Source organism: Mastomys coucha, unplaced genomic scaffold (assembly GCF_008632895.1).
Source record: "Mastomys coucha isolate ucsf_1 unplaced genomic scaffold, UCSF_Mcou_1 pScaffold21, whole genome shotgun sequence".
Classification (NCBI taxonomy): domain Eukaryota; kingdom Metazoa; phylum Chordata; class Mammalia; order Rodentia; family Muridae; genus Mastomys; species Mastomys coucha.
This window is the reverse complement of record NW_022196904.1, coordinates 21276967-21295696: the sequence shown is the minus strand read 5'-3', so window position 1 is coordinate 21295696 and position 18730 is coordinate 21276967. Positions and strand designations below refer to the sequence as shown.

At 41.4% G+C, this 18730-nt stretch overlaps 1 protein-coding gene across 4 annotated transcripts in view; it reads right to left on the bottom strand.

Annotated features, from left to right (window-relative positions):
- Positions 1–12888: 12888 nt before the first annotated feature.
- LOC116101893 (zinc finger protein 60) overlaps positions 12889–18730 on the bottom strand; it is a 93909-nt gene continuing 88067 nt past the window's right edge. For 3 of the 4 annotated variants that reach the window (XM_031385859.1, XM_031385860.1, XM_031385862.1), the window contains one exon: positions 12889–17628. In XM_031385859.1, coding sequence (XP_031241719.1) covers positions 15857–17628 — 1772 coding nt within the window. In that variant the 3' untranslated portion in view covers positions 12889–15856. The remainder of the gene's footprint in view (positions 17629–18730) is intronic. The other variant, XM_031385861.1, reaches the window with a different exon arrangement.

The following is an 18730-nucleotide window of genomic DNA, read 5'->3' as shown; positions in this document are numbered from 1 at the left end:
CCATAGAAAAGTGATTTAATTACAGAAAACAAAAGCATCCCACTGCTTCCCAGACTCCTAAAATCTACCTTTCTCCAAGCAAAAGCATGACCAGGCCCATCACAACAGCGCTCTGCTCCCGGTTCCAACGTCTGTCTTAGGGACTTATTACTGTGAAGGAACACCATGACTGAGGCAACTCTTTTAAAGTAAAACATTTAACTGGGGCTCGCTTACAGTTTCAGAGGTGCAGTCCATTATCATCATGGTGGGAAGAATGGCAACGTGCAGGAGAAGCTGGGAGTTCTACATCTTGATACAAAGGCAGTTGTACTCCACTCCTAGGCACAGGAGACCTCAAAGCCTGCCACCACAGTCATACACTTACTGCATCCTAATAGTGCTATTCCCCATGGGCCAAGCATTCAAACATACAAGTCTGTGGGGGCCATACCTATTCAAACCACATACCAATCCCTGGCTTTCATGAGCTTGCAGCCATACCGTATTGCAAAAGTGTATTCACGCCAATTTCAAAAGTTCCCATAGGCTATTAGTCTCAATACTGTTTAAAGGTCCAAATTTCAAAGTTTCTAATGAGACTCACAACAATCTATTAACTGTAAACCCTTCTAAAATCAAGATAAAAAAGCAGACCATATACTTCCGACACACAATGGCACAGAATATGCATATCCATTCCAAGGGGAGGAGAGGAAGCATAGGAAGGAAATACTGAAGCAAAACAGGAACAAAATTGGCCAGGCAAACTCCAAACACTGTCTCCCCATGTTGCAATCTTTAGATCTCTGACTCTTTTCAGATTTGTTGACTGAAACATACATATCTCTCTTGGCCTGGTTTTGTTGAGGTGTATCTACCAGTGAAGACCTCTTGGGCATGGGTGTAAGCCAATACAAAGTCTTTATTAGGCAGTTACTATACTAGTCTTTATTACACTGTGGATGCAGGATACCAGTATTGCCATGGGAATCTTTATTGTATAGTCCAACAGAATCTTTTGATTAAGGTCAGGACTTTCAGCAAGGAGATATCCTTCTGACAGAGGGCAAGACAGAAAAATTGCTGAATATCTTTAAATCTGTGTGTCATCAGAAGCTGACAGTGGCTTATGCAAAAGGTATTGTCTCTCAGTAGGTTCTCTATTAAATCTGCTTGGTCAGTGTTGGACAGAAGGGAAAATCCATTCTATACAGGCTGCACTGTCCAGCATAGCTCCCCTGATCTAGCCCAGGAGCAGTTTTTCTACTTTTTTTCATAGAAAATTAGGTTTTGAGTTTCCAGTTCTATGAATCATTAATTTAAAAGAAGACATAGCCAGGCAGTGGTGGCACACGCCTTTAATCCCAGCACTTGGGAGGCAGAGGCAAGCGGATTTCTGAGTTCAAGACCAGCCTGGTCTACAGAGTGAGTTCCAGGACAGCCAGGGCTACACAGAGAAACCCTGTCTCGAAAAATCAAAAAAGAGGAAGAATAAGAATAAGAATAAGAATAAGAATAAGGAGAAGGAGAAGGAGAAGGAGAAGGAGAAGGAGAAGGAGAAGGAGAAGGAGAAGGAGAAGAAGAAGAAGAAGAAGAAGAAGAAGAAGAAGAAGAAGAAGAAGAAGAACAAGAACAAGAACAAGAACAAGAACAAGAACCAGAACAAGAACAAGAAGAACAAGAAGAACAAGAAGAACAAGAAGAACAAGAACAAGAACAAGAACAAGAACAAGAAGACATAAATTATGAAAGAAAAAGGAGTGGGAAATGATCTGGCTCCCCAACAAGAGGGAGTGTTGTATCACAGGCGGGGCCTGCTGCTGAGGCCTGGGTCTCTCTCTCTCCCTGGTGCTGACCTGTTGCTGCACAGCACATTGTGTCTGCAAGTTTAAAAGGAGGCAATGTATAAATGAGTTTTTTTTATTGTAGGAAGGAGAAGATATGCTGGTCAAGTAGAGAGGAAGAAAGGAGGGGAAGGAGAGAGAGAGAAAGGAAAGGAAGAGAGAGGAACAAAGAGCAAGAGAAGAGAGAGAGAGAAAGAGAGGGAGAGCAGAGAGGAGACAAAGAGCCAGAGAGCAAGAGTGAGAAGGGGGCAAACCGCCCCTTATATTGTATGGGGTATGGCATGTCTGGCTGTGGTCAGTGACTGGGTGTAGGGTCCAGCTAGAATGCTGGGAGCTTGGGGCTGTCTGCCTGATAGAGCACACATCTCCTGCAGGGGCAGCTGTGAGGGGTTGTGACTGAAACAAGAACCAAAGACTCAGGAATTATGGCCAAGCTTCTTCCTCCCTCTGCAAGCAGAAATTGCCTACAGGGGTCCAAGGCTCAAAGCCAAATACTTGACTGAGCTTAAGTTACCTGAGCAGACCACTGCCCCACACTGCCCCACAAGGGAGCACAAATCCTTCCCCCTCAGCAGGACTAGGCACATCTTCTCACAGAGGCCCAACCAAGCAGTCCACGTAGGGGGTATGGGGTCCAATGGCAGAGAGCAGAGACCTCTGCTCAACTTGTTAGAGAATCTACATGAAGACCAAGCTTCACATTTGCTACAAACATTTAGGGGACCTAAGTCCAGATACCTTATCTTTCTTGGCTGATGGCCCAGGCTCTGTGAATCTTCATGGTCCCAGGTTAGTTGACTCTGTAGGTCTTCTCGTGGGGTCCTTGATACCTCTAGCTTGTCCCCAAGCTCTGCCTGATGTTTGGCTGTGGATCTCTGCATCTACCCCCATCTGCTGCTGGATGAAGCTTCCAAGGAGACAGTTATGCTAAGTTCCTGTCTGCAAGCATAGTAGGGTATCAGTAATACTCTCAGGGCTTGTCTCTCTCTCAAGGGATGGGTGCCAAGTCATCGGGCAGTCATTGGATGGCCGTTCACTCAGTCTCTGCTCCATCTTTTTTTTTTTGGTTTTTTGAGACAGGGTTTCTCTGTATAGCCCTGGCTGTCCTGGAGCTCACTCTGTAGACCAGGCTGGCCTCGAACTCAGAAATCCGCCTGCCTCTGCCTCCCAAGTGCTGGGATTAAAGGCGTGCGCCACCACGCCCAGCAAATATGGTATTAAGAATTTTGTTTGTTTGTTTGAGACAGGGTTTCTCTGTATAGCCCTGGAACTCACTCTGTAGACCAGGCTGTCCTCGAACTCAGAAATCCACCTGCCTCTGCCTCCCTCTGCTCCATCTTTATCCCTGCACATCTTTTAGGCAAGACAAATTTTGGGTTGAAGGTTTTTTGGGTGGATTGATGTCATTCCATCCTCTAGAAGTCCTGCCTGGTTACAGGAGGTAGCCACTTCAGCCTCACTCTGGTAGGAATCTCAGCTAGGATCACCCCCATAAACATCCCATATCCTCTCCCTTCCCAGGCCTCCAGTTAACTCCAGAGATGCCCCCACCTATTCCCATTCTCACTCCTAGTCCCCTCCCACCACACCCCCTTTCCTGACACTTGATCACCATCCCTGTTCCCCTTTGCCCTCTCTTCTACCCAGTTCCCTCTGCCCATCTACCTCCGATGACTATCTAGTTTCCCCTTCTGAGCGAGAGTCTCACATCCTCCCCCGAGACTGCCTTATGACCCAGTTTCTTTGAGTCTGTAGATTGTAGCATGATTGTCCTGCACTTTACGGCTAATGTCCACTTATCACTGAGTACATACCATGCGTGTCTGTCTGGATCTCCATTGCCTCACACAGGATGATACTCTTAAAATTCATCCATTTGCCTGCAAAATTCATGATGTCTTTGTTTTTAATAGCTGAACATTATTCCATTGTACAGGTATGCCACATTTTCTTTATCCATTCTTCAGCTGAAGAATATTTAGATTGTTAATAGTTTCTGGCTATTATAAATAAAGCTGCTGTGAACATAGTTGAGCAAGTGTCCTTGTGGTATGGAAGAATATTTTTTGGGTATATGCCCAGGAGTGGTATAACTGTTTTTCTTTTTTAAAAGATTTATTTATTTATTTTATGTATATGAATACACTGTAGCTATCTTCAGACACACCAGACGAGGACATCAGATCCCATTACAGATTGGTTGTGAGTCACCACATGGTTGCTGGGAATTGAACTTAGGACCTCAGTGCTCTTATCCACTGAGCCATCTCTCCAGTCCCCATAGAACTTGGTTCCCAAAGTGGTTGCACACATTTCACTGGCTACAGCACTGGAGGACTGTTCCCCTTGCTCCACATCCTCACGAGCATGAGCTGTCACCTGAGGGATTTTTTATCTTAGCCATTCTGACAGGTATAAGATGGAATCTAAGAGTTGTTTTGATTTGCATTTCCCTGATGACTAAGGAAGTCGAACATTTCTTTAAGTGGTTCTCCACCATTTGAGATTCTTCCATTGAGAATTCTCTATTTAACTGTACCCCATTTTTAAATTGGGTTATTTGGTTTGTTGGTGTCTAATTCCTCAATTTCTTTATGTGTTTTGGAGATTAGCACTCTGTTGCATGTAGGGTTGGTGAAAATCCTTTCTCAGCCTGTGGGCTGCCATTTTGTTCTTTTGACGGTGTCCTTTGCCTTCCAGAAGCTTTTCCATTTCATGAGGTCTGTTTCTATGTTGTGGATTAGTTTGAGGAGTGTTGGTATTAGCTCTTATCTGAATGCTTGATAGATTTCTGGCTTTGAGCTTTTTCTTGGTTGGGAGACTTTTAATGACTGCTTCTATTTCCTTAGAGGTTATAGGACTGTGTAAATAGTTTACCTCATCTTGATTTAACTTTGGTAAGTGGTATCTGTCTAGAAAATTATCCATCTCATTTAGATTTTCCAATTTTGGGGAGTGCAGGCTTATGAAGTAAGACCTAATCATTCCTTGAATTTCATCATTGTCTATAGTCATGTCTCCCTTTTCATTTCTGAGTTCATTTATTTGGATATTATCTCTCTATCTTTTAGTTAGGCTAAGGGTTTGTTTATCTTGTTGATTTTCTCAAAGAACTAGCTCTTGGTTTTGTTGATTCTTTATATCATTTTCTTTGTTTCTAATTGATAGATTTTGACTGTGAGTTTGATTATTTCCTGCAATCTACTCATCTTGTGTGTTTGCTTTTTTTCCCTAGAGTATTCAGATGTACCTTTAAACTGCTGGTATGAGAACTTTCTAATTTCTTTATGAAGATGCTTGGTGCTATGAACTTTCCTATTAGCATTGCTTTAATTATGTCCCATAAATTTGGGAATATTGTGCTTTCATTTTCATTGAATTATAGAAAATCTTAATTTCTTTCTGTATTTCTTCCCTTGCCCAGCGATCATTGAGTAGAGAGTTGTTCATATTCCATGAGTTTATAGGCTTTCTGTTGTTTCTGTTGTTGTTGAAGTCCAGCTTTAATCCATGGTGGTCTGATAAGATACAAAGAGTTATTTTAATTTTCTACTATCTGTTGAAGCTTTCTATGTGACTGACTATATGGTCAGTTTTGGAGAAGTTTCTGTTAGCTGCTGAGAAGAGATATTCTTTTGTGTTCGGGTGAAGTACTCTGTAGATGTCTGTCAGGTCTGTTTGATTCATAACATCAGTTAGTTTCATTATTTCTCTGTTTAATTTTTGTCTGGATGACTTGACAATTGTTGAGAGTGGGTGTTGTAGTCTCCCACTATTAATGTAAGGGGTTTGATGTGTGATTTAAGTTTTAGTAATGTTTCTTTTACAAATATGCATGTCCTTGCATTTGGGTATAGATGTTCAGAATTGAGACATCATCTTCATAGATTTTTCCTTTGATGAGTATGAAGTGTCTTTCCCCATCTTCTTTTATTAATTTTGGTTGAAAGTCTATTTTACTAGATATTAGAATGGCCACTCCAGCTCGCTTCTTAGGTCCGTTTGCTTGGAAAACTTTTTCCAACCTTTTACTCTGAGGTAATGTCTTTGTTACTGAGGTGTATTTCTTGTATGCAGCAGAATAATAGACCCTGGTTTGTTTTTGTTTTTGTTTTTGTTTTTGTTTTTGTTTTTTTAGTTTTTCGAGACAGGGTTTCTCTGTGTAGCCCTGGCTATCCTGGAACTCACTCTGTAGACCAGGCTGGCCTCTAACTCAGAAATCTGCCTGCCTCTGCCTCCCAAGTGCTGGAATTAAAGGCATGCGCCACCACTGCCTGGCTAGACCCTGTTTTTTTAATCCATCCACTAGCCTGTGTCTTTTTATTGGGGAATTGTATCAATCGATGTTGAGAGATATTAATGACCAATAATTGCTCATTCCTGTTATTTTGATGGTGGTGGTGATGGTGGTGGTGGTGGTGGTGGTGGTGGTGGTGTGTGTGTGTGTGTGTGTGTGTGTGTGTGTGTGTGCATGCTTTCCTTGTTTTGTTTTTGGCCATATGTAATTACTTATTTCCTCTGTTTTCTTGGGTGTAATTAACCTCCTTTGGTTGGAGTTTTTGTTCCAGTATTTCCTGTAGGGCTGGATTTGTGGATACATATTGTTAAAATTTGATTTTGTCTTGAAATACCTCTTTTTTCCATCTATTGTGATTGAGAGTTTTGCAAGTATTGTAGTTTAGGTTGTCCTTTGTGGCCTAGCTTTTTTAAGATAGTCTTTGTTGTGAAGTCAGGTGTAATTTTGATAGATCTGTCTTTGTACAGTTTGTATTTTCTTTATTGGTTCTATTTCCATTTTCAGGTATTGAACAATTTTATTTCCTTCACATGTTTAATTGTATTTTTCTATATCCCCTTTTTTTAAAGGTTTATTTTATTTTATGTGTATGAGTACACTGTAGCTGTACAGATGGCTCCCTGCTCGCTCCAGCCCCACTCGTTCCTGCATAATTCACTGTAGCTGTCTCAGACGCACCAGAAGAGAGCATCCAATCTCATTACGGGTGGTTGTGAGCCACCACCATGTGGTTGCTGGGATCCGAACTCAGGACCTTCGAAAGAGCAGTCAGTGCTCTTACCTGCTGAGCCATCTCGCCAGCCCCAGTATTTTTCCATATTTCTTTAAGGGATTTATTTGTTTCCTCTTTTAAAAGTCTCTACCTGTTTGATTGTATTTTCCTTTATTTCTCTAAGGGATTTTTCATTTCCTCTTTAAATGCCTCTCATCTTTGTAAGAGTGGATTTAAGATCACTTTCTTATGTTTTGGTTGTGTTAGGATATCCAGGGCTTGCTGTAGTAGGATATTAAGGTATCATATTGCCTTGGTTTTTGTTGATTTTGTCCTCATGCTAGGTTTTAGTCATCTGGATGTTCCTGATGTAGCAGGTGTTGGGAAGGGGAGCCTAACCTGGATGTTCCTGGTGCAGTAGACCTCTTGTGGATAGCCTTGAGCTGGAAAATGGAACTCAGAGGACAGTGCAAGTCTCCTAGCAGCTGGCTGTACCCCTGGAGACATAGCAGGTAGGGATTTGGGGCAAGGGGAGGCAAGTAGAGAATGGGTAGGACAATGGAGCTCCTAGGGAGGGAAGAACAGTATGCTGGTCTCAGCAGATCATCATGTCCCAGAGGACTGGGCAGCCAGGGGAATGGGTGAAGGGAAGGGATCTAACCTGTGTGCTTCCAAATCAGTAGTTCTAATGAAGGTGGATGGAGAGGTGGCAGATAAGGAGAAGATCTTGGTGTGTTGCTGGCTGTGGGAACACAAATTAAGGATGTCCAGACTATTCATCTGAGTGGGCTAAAGTGTGGTATAAAACCCAAATAGAGTGAAAGAAAAAAAAAAAACTTATGTGTTAGGGGGTGGCAGCAAAGGATGAGTTTGGGTTTTAGGTTTTGTTCAATTTGGTTTGTTTTGTTTGGGTTGATGTTAGAAAGAACAGGAATTGTTCCTGTTGTTACTGGTCCAGGAATTGAGATATGATGGTAATGGAAACCAGGCTTGTCTGGCCTAGCCAAAAAAAAAAAATTATATACAGGAAGGGAACAGTTGTAAATGAGGCTTGTGATGTCAGATTAAAGCTAAATGTGACAGCAGGGCTCATGGCTTTTCTATATGAGTAGATGAGAATGTATCAGTGGCCAGTCCAGAGGACAGCAACTCTGTCATTAGCTCATAGGGCTCTGGATTCTAAGGCTGGCCTGTCTCCTGCTTGCTGCTTCCTTCTTCAGCAGGTGTTGTAATGCTGAACAACCCCACTGGGGCCTTGAATACTACCACATTGAGTACATGCCCACCAAGTAGTCCCAGGAACTCTGTAACGTTGCTGCTGTCCAGATGAACTGACCCACAAGGAAGAACAGCAAGCATCAAAATCAGGGGAAGCACTTAGACGAAAGGCTTCGGATATTAGACAAGAACCTGCCCCTTGGAAGTCCTCTAGCGTAACTTTAATTTTTTTCAAACCTTATTTTTAATGATGGGTTTTTAATCTTTAACCTCTGTTTTAGCCCACCACCTACCAGAAGCAGTGGAAAAGAAAGGATACAGGGGAAGTGGACCTGTTTAGAAAGGTTCTTTGGACAACTCCCCTCTGTGTTGTCTGGAGATCAGCAGTTCAGTTCATAGATAAGCAGTGGCAGCTCAATCCACTCACAAGCACTTTATGGATATATCAGTAGTCTAGTTCAGTAGAGTCAGGATAACAAACACGAATCAACAGTGGTAGAACTACCTAGCAGGAACAGTCAGGCAGGAGGGACTTGGACCAGCTACGTCTGGAGTAGCTCTCAGCTGTTCCTCTCAGCAAAGTGAGGATCGGCAAAACACAAGACCAATAAGCGTTACACAGCTAGCTCTGTAAAGCAAGCCTAGACCAGTCTCCATTACTGTCCGTCCAGTCCTTCTTATACTCCCTTCAAACATCACTTGTCCTCCACAGGTCTTGTCTCAGCATGTTTCTTGCTTCAGCATGTGTGTCTGTCTCAGCTGACATCACTGCCAATCAGCCTGAATCTGAGGAAGCAACAAAAAACTGCAGCACACTACCAGAAGTTTTTTTGGTGCTTTTCTCTCTATGGAGTCCTGACAAATGGAGCTCAACTATGCAATGTAAGGCGGGCCAAAACATGGATATGTTAGGGAAGAATCCTTTATCACATGCCCTTTCACGTGCTTGCTTTAGCAGAATAGCCTTTCTCCCGTGTCTGCTTCAGTGAAACGTTCCTTCCTGAATCTGCCTTAGTTTTTTCACCTGTGTCCACTTTGATGACCCATTCCTTCGAGTGTTTACCCCAGCAAAGCATCATCCAACACAGCTTTCCAAAGAACCCTTAAGTTTCCACTTCACTCTAATGTTAATTTGGGATGTCCAGTCACAATGAATTTTGTCAGTCAATGGGCTGGCAGTCTGATTAGTTCCTATCCCTATGTAGCATGGGGACCAAGGGTCTAAGCACTACTGGCTGCAAATAAGTATTTAAGTAGTGGAAAAACATTTCCAAGAGTGAAAAAGAGAGATGAGGATCGCTTAAGCTTCCTCAAAAGTGGGAGGCAGGACTCTGGATCCAGGTGTGTTAGGTGAAGTAGTTTCCTTAGAGGAGATAGTTAGTTGGTGCTTTGGTGTGGGTAGAATAACTTCATAAGGATCCTAAGGTCTGGGGACCAAGAAGAGGGGGCAGTTTATCCCAGATAGTAAATCTATTTCAAGGGTCCCTTCCTGTGGCATAGAGACTGAGTACCCACGTTTTCTGTTTCCCGTAGTCGGAATTTTTCTTTTTTCTTTTTTTTTCTTTTTATGTTCTCGGAAGTGAAGCATAGCACTTTCAAGAACAAGCCAAATAGCTTTTAAGAGGGCCAAGATTTTGTTTTTAAAGTCCTTTTCCTCTAGCACTGAGAAGCCTCTCTCTCTATCCATATTGTTGACATGCATGGTAAGGAAGGGTATGGCCACCGTCTGTCTATGGCGTGGCTGACTTCCTCTTCCCCACATGAGAGACTGGGTCAGATCAGGTAGGTCTGCTCTCTGGACTGAGACTGGACTCAGGCCCTAAGGTTTGAGGGCTCATCATTTCAGTTAAAGTAACTATTGAAGGCCTCACATACCTGGTCTCATCCTTAATGAAGCTGCTACCACCCAAGTAGAGTACTGCATCAAGACGGTAATGTCATCTTGAACAGTCATGGATGAGCACTCTGTAGACTCTCATTAGATGTGAGGGTAGCAGGATTGATGCAAGTGGGTTTTTCAAATCAGACACAAGGCTCCAAGCATAGGGCTTGGGATTGGGTCACACAGGCATTAGACAGACAGCATTCTGGTGTTCCTCAGAGGAAGGCCTCAACAAGTTGGAGTGCTGTGAGGATAAGGTTAATGACCAAGTTAACTTTTTTCTTATTTTTCTTAGACCAGTAGTTCCCACCAGAGCTCTTAGACAGGTGAGCCATCCAGTGGCTATAGGGTCTGGTTGTGGACAGGTATGTCACAGGCCCCAAATTTTGGGATAAAGGCCTCTTTGTATTTTGTTCCACAAACAGATGAAAAGGTTTTGAGATGTCTGAAAGTGCTAGGGCTGGAGCTCAAGTCAGTGGTTTTAAAGCTCCAACTTCCTTTTGCTTAGGCTCAGTACAGATTAGGCAGTTTCCTATTTGTTCTGGTGTATAAAAGTGTTACTGTTTCCACAAACTCTGGTGTCCTGAGTCAGAAATACATACAGGAACCTGGAAGCCCTCAAACCTGTCTCTTGGTGTACGGTGTTGGAATCTGAAGGGTGGTAGTAACCCCACTCTAGGACAGGCTCCTTTTGCCTCTCCTTACCAGATGGCTCCTGATGTACAATGTAGATCTTTCTGAGCTGACATTATGTAGCTCAAGTTTATAAGTATTGCAGTAATACAGGAGTCCCTCAGTGGCCGTTTATAATCTATGATCGTTTTAGAGGCTAGGAGGTGTGTGTATATGATATAGATATAGATAGATAGATAGACAGATAGATAGATAGATAGATAGATAGATAGATAGATAGATAGATAGATAGATAGATATGATAGATAGATGTGATAGATAGACAGACAGGTCATACACACACACACATAATCCCAGGCAACTTCTGATGGAAAGGGAAGAGGTCAGCACTTAAATGTCTCATCAAAGAGAGTTGGAAATCTTTTAAATCTTTGGAGCAACTTGGTCCAGGGTTGTCCATCACCTGCCTTTGAGTCAGTACATTCAAAAGCAAAGATAAGTTTACTCACCTCTGCCTGTGGGAGGCTGAAGGTTGCATCTTTCAATTCCAAGACAGTATACACCTGTTTCTTTGGAGGAATCAGACTCTTGAGATTTATGTGTTTGGGACCATAGTGTGGCTAGTTATCACCCTCATGACTATTATTTTTCTCAGGTTTTGGACAAGTGAGAGGTCCCAGGTTTCCTCACAGGCAGGAAAAGTGTGTTTCAGGTCTGTCTCAGTAAGCCAGGCAATATAAACTAAGATTCCCCTTCTGGTTTCCAGCGTCACTGGGCATTGTATAATCTGATGAGGGGTAGCTGTTCTGGTTAGATGAGCTTGGGGTTGGACCAGTCTTTGTGGGTTGATTTCTGCCCTTAACTCTGGAAATCTTTGTTGTTAATCTGTAAAATATATTTTTATTGGGGGCATGGTTTTCAACTAAGAGATATTCTTCTGGGGCTGGAAAGATGGCTCAGTGGTTAAGAGCACAGACTGCTCTTCCAGAGGTCCTGAGTTTGAACTCAGCAACCACATGGTGGCTCACAACCATCTGATGCCCTCTTCTGGTGTGTCTGAAGACAGCTACACTGTACTCATATTAATAAATCTTGAAAACAAAGAGAGAGATTCTTCTGACAGAGGGCAAGACACCAAATTTTGCTGTGTATCTGTAGTCTAACTGTAACTCATAAACAGAGAAATGGAGGTTGGCTTTCAGTTTATCGGAAAGTTCTCGTCTCTCCGAACAAACTAGATGAGTGAAATGGTAGGTGCCAGAGTTCTATTAAAAGCTATTGGTTTTTCAAGACAGGGTTTCTCTGGGTAGCCCTGGCTCTCCTGGAACTCACTCTTTAGACCAGGCTGGCCTTGATCTCAGAAATCTGCCCACCTCTGCCTCCCAAGTGCTGAGATTAAAGGTGTGTACCTGTGTACCACCACTGCCCGGCTCTAATTTCTCCAATTATGTGACAGCTGATACAAGAATGTTTCTGGACATATGGCAACAACACATCCAATCTACAATATGGTCTTATCCAAAACATTTCATCTGAACCAAATTCCCTTGGATAGAAAATGCAATGACTAAATGCTGGGTATGTAGCTGAATGAGCACATTCTGACTGTGCACAATGCCTTGAGTTAGAGCAACACTGAACATTTAACAAAGGACAGAGCAAAGCCAAATCTCTACCTATATTGGAGTCTCCTCAGGATATATACTTAAAAAACAGGACAGTATGGAGGCCAAGAGCAAATTTTTAACAGTCATAAAATTCTGGGTCATTTCATTAAGGACAATTATGATACAGATGACATCCCATCTTGGCTAATGTAGTAAAGAATAAAATGTCATATCTACATTTTTCTTTTAAACAAAGGATCTCTATAAAGCAAAAGCTGAATTTGAAGTCACTATATAGCTAGGTTTGCCCCCAACTCTTGATCCTTTCACCTCACCTTTACTATTACGAGAACTCAGGGATGCACTACCACACCCAGTTCTAAAACATATTCTTAATAGTACAGCCCCAAATAACTACATATATATATATATACATATATATGTGTGTATATATGTATATGTGTACATATATGTGTGTATATGTATATATATGTGTATATAATATACATAGTATACACATATATATGAGCCACAGTGTACATTGTTAACAATTTTGAATCTAGGTGAGGATCCAGAAGTATGCTGTTGACTATTCCAAGTTTTTCCATATGGATGAAAAATTTCACCATGTATTTTTATAGGTGACTTAAAATTGGCTATTTTTGTTAATGTGTTAGAGGGAGCCCACAAGAGATAACCACTTAAACACAGTATATAACCAATTGCAGGTCTTTATTCCAGCCAGCTCTGAGTACATTGAAGCATTTGGAACTCAAGTATACCCCCAAGCACTTACAATAAAACCCACATTCTCTTATTCTGCTTAGCAGCTGCAGGGGGAGCTTTAACCTGAACAGGTGGTTAACAGAAGCCAAGATAAGCAGATAGCCAGAAGGGGAGGTTTAAATACACAGGCCATTTAACTAAAGCCAGGATGAATTATCACAGCCAATTTTATCTCCAGTTCCTAGAACAGAGTTGTGCAATTTCCCACAAAATTCTCCATCAAGAAAATCAAATTCTAGACAAAATATACTTCAAAAACAGGATAGTTTAGAGAATAAAAGATGAAGGATCCTGTGGACTTTCTTCTTCTATTACAAATGTATAATTCATCTTCATGTATAGGCAGAGGACACAAATAATCGAATTTTACCTTTTGAAATTTTAACAAATTTCACTGAGAAAGTACTTGTTCACCAATAACTGGGTTTTTAAAAATCTCCACATAAATACGCAAGGAATGGACTCATAATTCAAATCCTTTCATGTTCCTTTTTATCCATTATGTATCCAGAATGAGGTAATTTAAAATTTAATAGTGGGTGAATGCATGAAGCTTCCCTAAACTAAAGTACAATTAGCCTTTCATGTCAGTTATACTAATGCCGATAAAAGTGAGAAAAATTTAAAAATCTATTTTATAGAACATTGGCATTGAACAAATACCCTCAAGGATTTTGTTATCTATTATAATTCCCTTGCCACAACTTTGGCTGGTCCTATGCTGTCCATTAACAAATTATGCAAAAACAAAGTAAACATTCAGTCTAATATCACAAGAGCCATGTGATGTTAATGGTGACAACAAAGACATCTCAGATAAACCTAGTTCCAATAACTGCTCTCCTTAAGTTGACTGTCCTGGGTGACCATTGATGAATTAAGTTTATACAACTAACAAGAGGAGAATAAATCAAGAACATGATCACTACCCTGTATTTCTGACATTAAAAGACATTATCAATAGAATATCTGCTCTGAATAACCAACTTCCTACATTCTCATTCTATTTTATTGTATGTAATGTGAGTACACTGTCACTGTCTTCAGACACACCAGAAGAGGGCATCAGGATCCCATTACAGATGGTTGTGAGCCACCATGTGGCTGCTGGGACTTGAACTCAGGGCTTCTGGAAGAGCAGTCAGTGCTCTTAAACTCTGAGCCATCTTTCCAGCCCCCCTACATTCTTATTCTAAAGGGTTTCTTGGTCCCAAGAGTATATGAATACTGTGATGTTGACCAGATCCTATGGCAGCTTAAAGTTTCCACATTCTTTTAAGTAACAGAATTTCCATGCAATGGCTTGTTCACCTTTTTTACATGCACAAGAGTCCTGGCGATTATGGATTTTCTAATATTGTAAAAACTTACCATTTACAATAAAGGCTTTTTCCCGAGTCTTCCTATCACTAGGGTTCAGACCTGTATGGACTCTCTGATGAGCTTTAACAGCTAACTCTATCAATGTTCCCACATTCCTTACATTCGTAGCGTTTGACACCAGTATGGATTCTTCTGTGATGAAGAAGGCCTGAGCTGCAATTGAACCATCTTTCCACATTCCTTCCAGTGACAAGGTGACCTCCCAGTATGAATTTGCCACTGTGCATGAAAGATGAACTAAATCTAAACACTTTGCCACCTTACTTATTTTAGTCACAGAATTTCTCACCAGTAGGATGCTCTAATAGACAGCTAGCTTAGGATTACTGAAGGCCTTTCCGCCTTCCTTACATCTTAAGACTTGTTATTAATATTAAATTCAGAACAACAAACCAAGTTTTCTATTCAACTTAAGGTCTTCCCATACTCTCACCAGTTAAGATTCTTCAACAGTGTGAATTCTAAACTATCCAAGAAATTGGTAATGAGAGTGAAAAGATTCCCCACATTCCTTACATTGAAAGGGCTTCTCACCAATGTGGATTCTCTAATGAATTCAAAGGGCCTTTCCATGAACAATGTCCTTTCCACATTCCTTACACAGAAAGGATCTCTCACCAGAATAAGTTTTTACGGTGCTGCAAAAAGTTTAAGCAGTGAATAAAAGCTCTGCCATACTCATTACATTCATATGATTTTACACCAGCATGAATAACCCTATGTTGAACAAGGCTGGAATCGAGCTTGAAGGACTTCCCACATACCTTGTATTTTTAAAGGGTTGTAGAAAAACTCTGCTAATTAAGGTGAAGTCCACCATGACTGGAGAGCCTCTGGGCTTGGCACACTAAGAGACACCCTTTCTTAGTAGGGTTTCTCCTCTGACTTTGTCTTGGGAATTCTACACCTCCATGTATGCCTCTACCTGCGGAATGTCACGCAGCCTCAATTAGATTACACGATCAATTTCTTTTCTCCTGATGACGCCTGTTCAGCCCAAATTTGAGATTCCTGAAATGCTTCCCAGGCTAATGAGCATTTCTGGCACCCTAAGCCCTCAATCAATGACCTTTGCCATCCTGGATGTCACTATTCCTAGTCCCCCTTATAAGCCTTAAATCACCCTAAGTAAAATTGACCTGCTTCCTAGTAGCTGGTCCTAGTGTGGCCACTCACCATATGTACTCACGAGGCTTTCAACTCCCTGGCTCCCACTGCCGTCATGGACCATTTTGGCCTACAACAGGAGGAGGGAGACCCATGAGGATCTTTTAATTGTAGTAACAATTTGATGGTTATTAAACTGGCTGGAAATATGAAAGGCTTTTCCATATTCTTTATATTCAAAAGGTCTCTCATCATTGTGAGATTTTGATGACAAATGGGAAGCATATTAAGTCTAAAGAAATTTGCACATTCTTTATACTTGAAGGGTTTCTTCCCAGTGTGAATACTCTGATGCTCAGTAAAATCTGATCTTCCCTGCAATACTACCCCACATTTCTTGCACTCCTAGGGTCTCAGATCAATATGAGTAAGCCTATGTTCACTAAGCTGGTACTTATGTCTGAAGACTGACCCACACACCTTACACTTGAAAGGTTTCTCTTCCATGTGAGTTTTCTGATGATCAGAAAGGTACACCTGAAACCTAAAAGCCTTCCCACATATGTTACATTCAAAGGGTTTCTCACCAGTATGAAAATGCTGGTGCTGAACAAGGTGTGAGCCAGTATGGAATTTCTTGCCACATTCCTTACATTCAAATGACTTCTCACCAGAATGAATGGTCTGGTGCTGAATGAGTTGTGCCAGCAGAATGTATGCCTTTCCACATTCCTTACACTGAAAGGGTCTCACGTGAGGATGAGTTTGTCGATGTAAACTAAGCTGGTACCTACTTCTGAAGGCTGACCCACACAGCTTACACTTGAAAGGTTTCTCTTCAACGTGAGTTTTCTGATGCTCAGAAAGGCATGCCCGAAGCCTAAAAGCCTTCCCACATATATTACATTCAAAGGGCTTCTCACCAGTGTGAACACGCTGGTGCTGAGCAAGGTGTGGGCCAGTATAGAATTTCTTGCCACATTCCTTACATTCAAATGGCTTCTCTCCAGTATGAATCCTCTGGTGCCGTGTGAGCTGTGGTAGAACAGTGAAGGCCTTTCCACAATCCTTACACTGAAAGGGTTTCTCACCAGAATGAATTTTCTCATGTTGCAGGAGGTTTGAGCGACGATTAAAGGCTTTCCCACACTCACTACATTCAAATGGTTTCACATCTGCATGAATAATCCTATGTTGAGCAAGGTGGGAGACACACTTGAAAGACTTCCCACATTCTCTACATTCAAATGGTTTTGTATTTGTATGAATGGTTTTGTGAAGCTTAAGCCGATCAGGAAAAGGAAAAGCCTTTCCACATTCATTACATTTGAAAGGTTTATCACCACTGTGAAATTTTTGGTGTCTTGTAAGCTGTTGGAGGAGTCTGAAGGCCTTCCCACACTCCTTACATGCAAATGACTTCTCTCCAGTATGAATCATCTGGTGTCCATTGAGGTGTGCCAGAAAAATGAAGGCCTTTCCACATTCCTTACACTGAAAGGGTCTCTCACCAGAATGAATTTTCTGATGTTGCATATAGTATGAGCGACGTTTAAAGGCTTTTCCACACTGGTTACATTTATATGGTTTTATATCAGCATGAATAATCCTATGTGCAACAAGGTTGGAGACCCGGTTGAAGGACTTCCCACACTCTTCACATTCAAATGTTTTTTCACCTGTATGAATGATTTTGTGATATTTAAGCAGGTCAGGAAGATGAAAAGCCTTCCCACACTCATTACACTTGAAAGGTTTCTCACCACTGTGAGACTTCTGATGTCTTGTAAGCTGTTGGGGGAGTCTGAAGGCCTTCCCACACTCCTGACACTCATAGGGCTTCTCTCCTGTATGAATACTCTGATGTTGAGTAAGAGTTGAACTACAACCAAAGCACTTCCCACACTCTTTACATTCATATGGCTTTTCTGTATTGTGAGCAAGAGTCTGGCGGGTGTAAGGAGGCATTTCTTCCTTGTTAGTAATCTTTCCATCAGCATCTCCTCCTTGATAACCCTGTAGTCCACGGAATGTACTACAGTTGTGGCCATTACTAAACCTGGAGCCCCTAAAGTCAAAAATTTTACTTGATTGTTTTATGCTCTGTTTGGATAAACTTCTATTATAACTATAATTTTCTGGAAACATATTTTCAGCTTCATAATCTGCCTCCAAATCTGAAAGAAACAGAGAAAGCAAGAATACTTTATTTTCCTGTAACACATATACAAACATAAAATATTCTCCTATAACATAAAATCCATTAAAATAATGGCCAAACTCTAAAGTATTTTTTGAGAAGCTGAATGGGAGCAAGGAAGCAGCAATAAGGAAAGTTTATGTAAAACAATACTCTTTACAGTAGAATAGGTTGGAAATGGGAAGACATGTCTGTTTAACAAGATTATAACTAACTGTGTTGAAATACTCTTATGTGCTTATTTGCATACACTGTTAACAATCAGGCATTTGCATCAGGCTGCCCTCAGGGACCTAGCTGTAGCAGCTTATAACATCACCCAGAGCCAGCTGGTATGCCAGGTGTACCAGATGTAGCACATAAAAGGCACAACCAACTCAGATCTCTCTGTTCATCTCCCTCTCTCTCCCTCCCTCCCTTACTCCCTGTCTTGTTTATATTCACTCTCCTGTTCTCTCCCTCTCTATCTGACTCTATGTCCCCAGTGTGAGACAGCTTTTCTCTCTCCCCAACCCTCCAAAGAACCTTGTATACTAGATCAGTTGTGTCATGTCATTTTTTTACTGACAAACCTTGACACAGGGTTGCCAAATGTACCCAAATCTTGCCACTTTATCCTAACACAAACATTTTCATAATGGTTTTCAAACCAAATCATGAGAGAAAAAAATCTATACCACACAAACATAACATCTGTCATGCTATAAGAAAACTGGCCTGGACTTGGACTTCTTTATGGAAAAAAAAATTTAAAAGGACGTAAAAATATGTCATGGTGGTGGTGATGGTACACAACTGTAATCCCAGCAAAAAGTGGCCTGTGGTAGAAGCATCATGAGTTCCAGGCCAGCTTGGACTAGATAAGAAGACTCAGCATCAAAAAAACAAAAACAAGCTAAAAAGAAAATAGAAAGAAACAACAGAATTCATTAGAATTTTAAGAAGACTTAAAGATAAAGAAGACTTTAAAAAAGACCATGTAGACTAACTGTAGATCTTTACTTACCTCTCCTCTCCTCCAAATACAATCCCCCAGTCTCATCCCAGCTCTGTAGCAGACCACCTGCTTACCCTCCCTT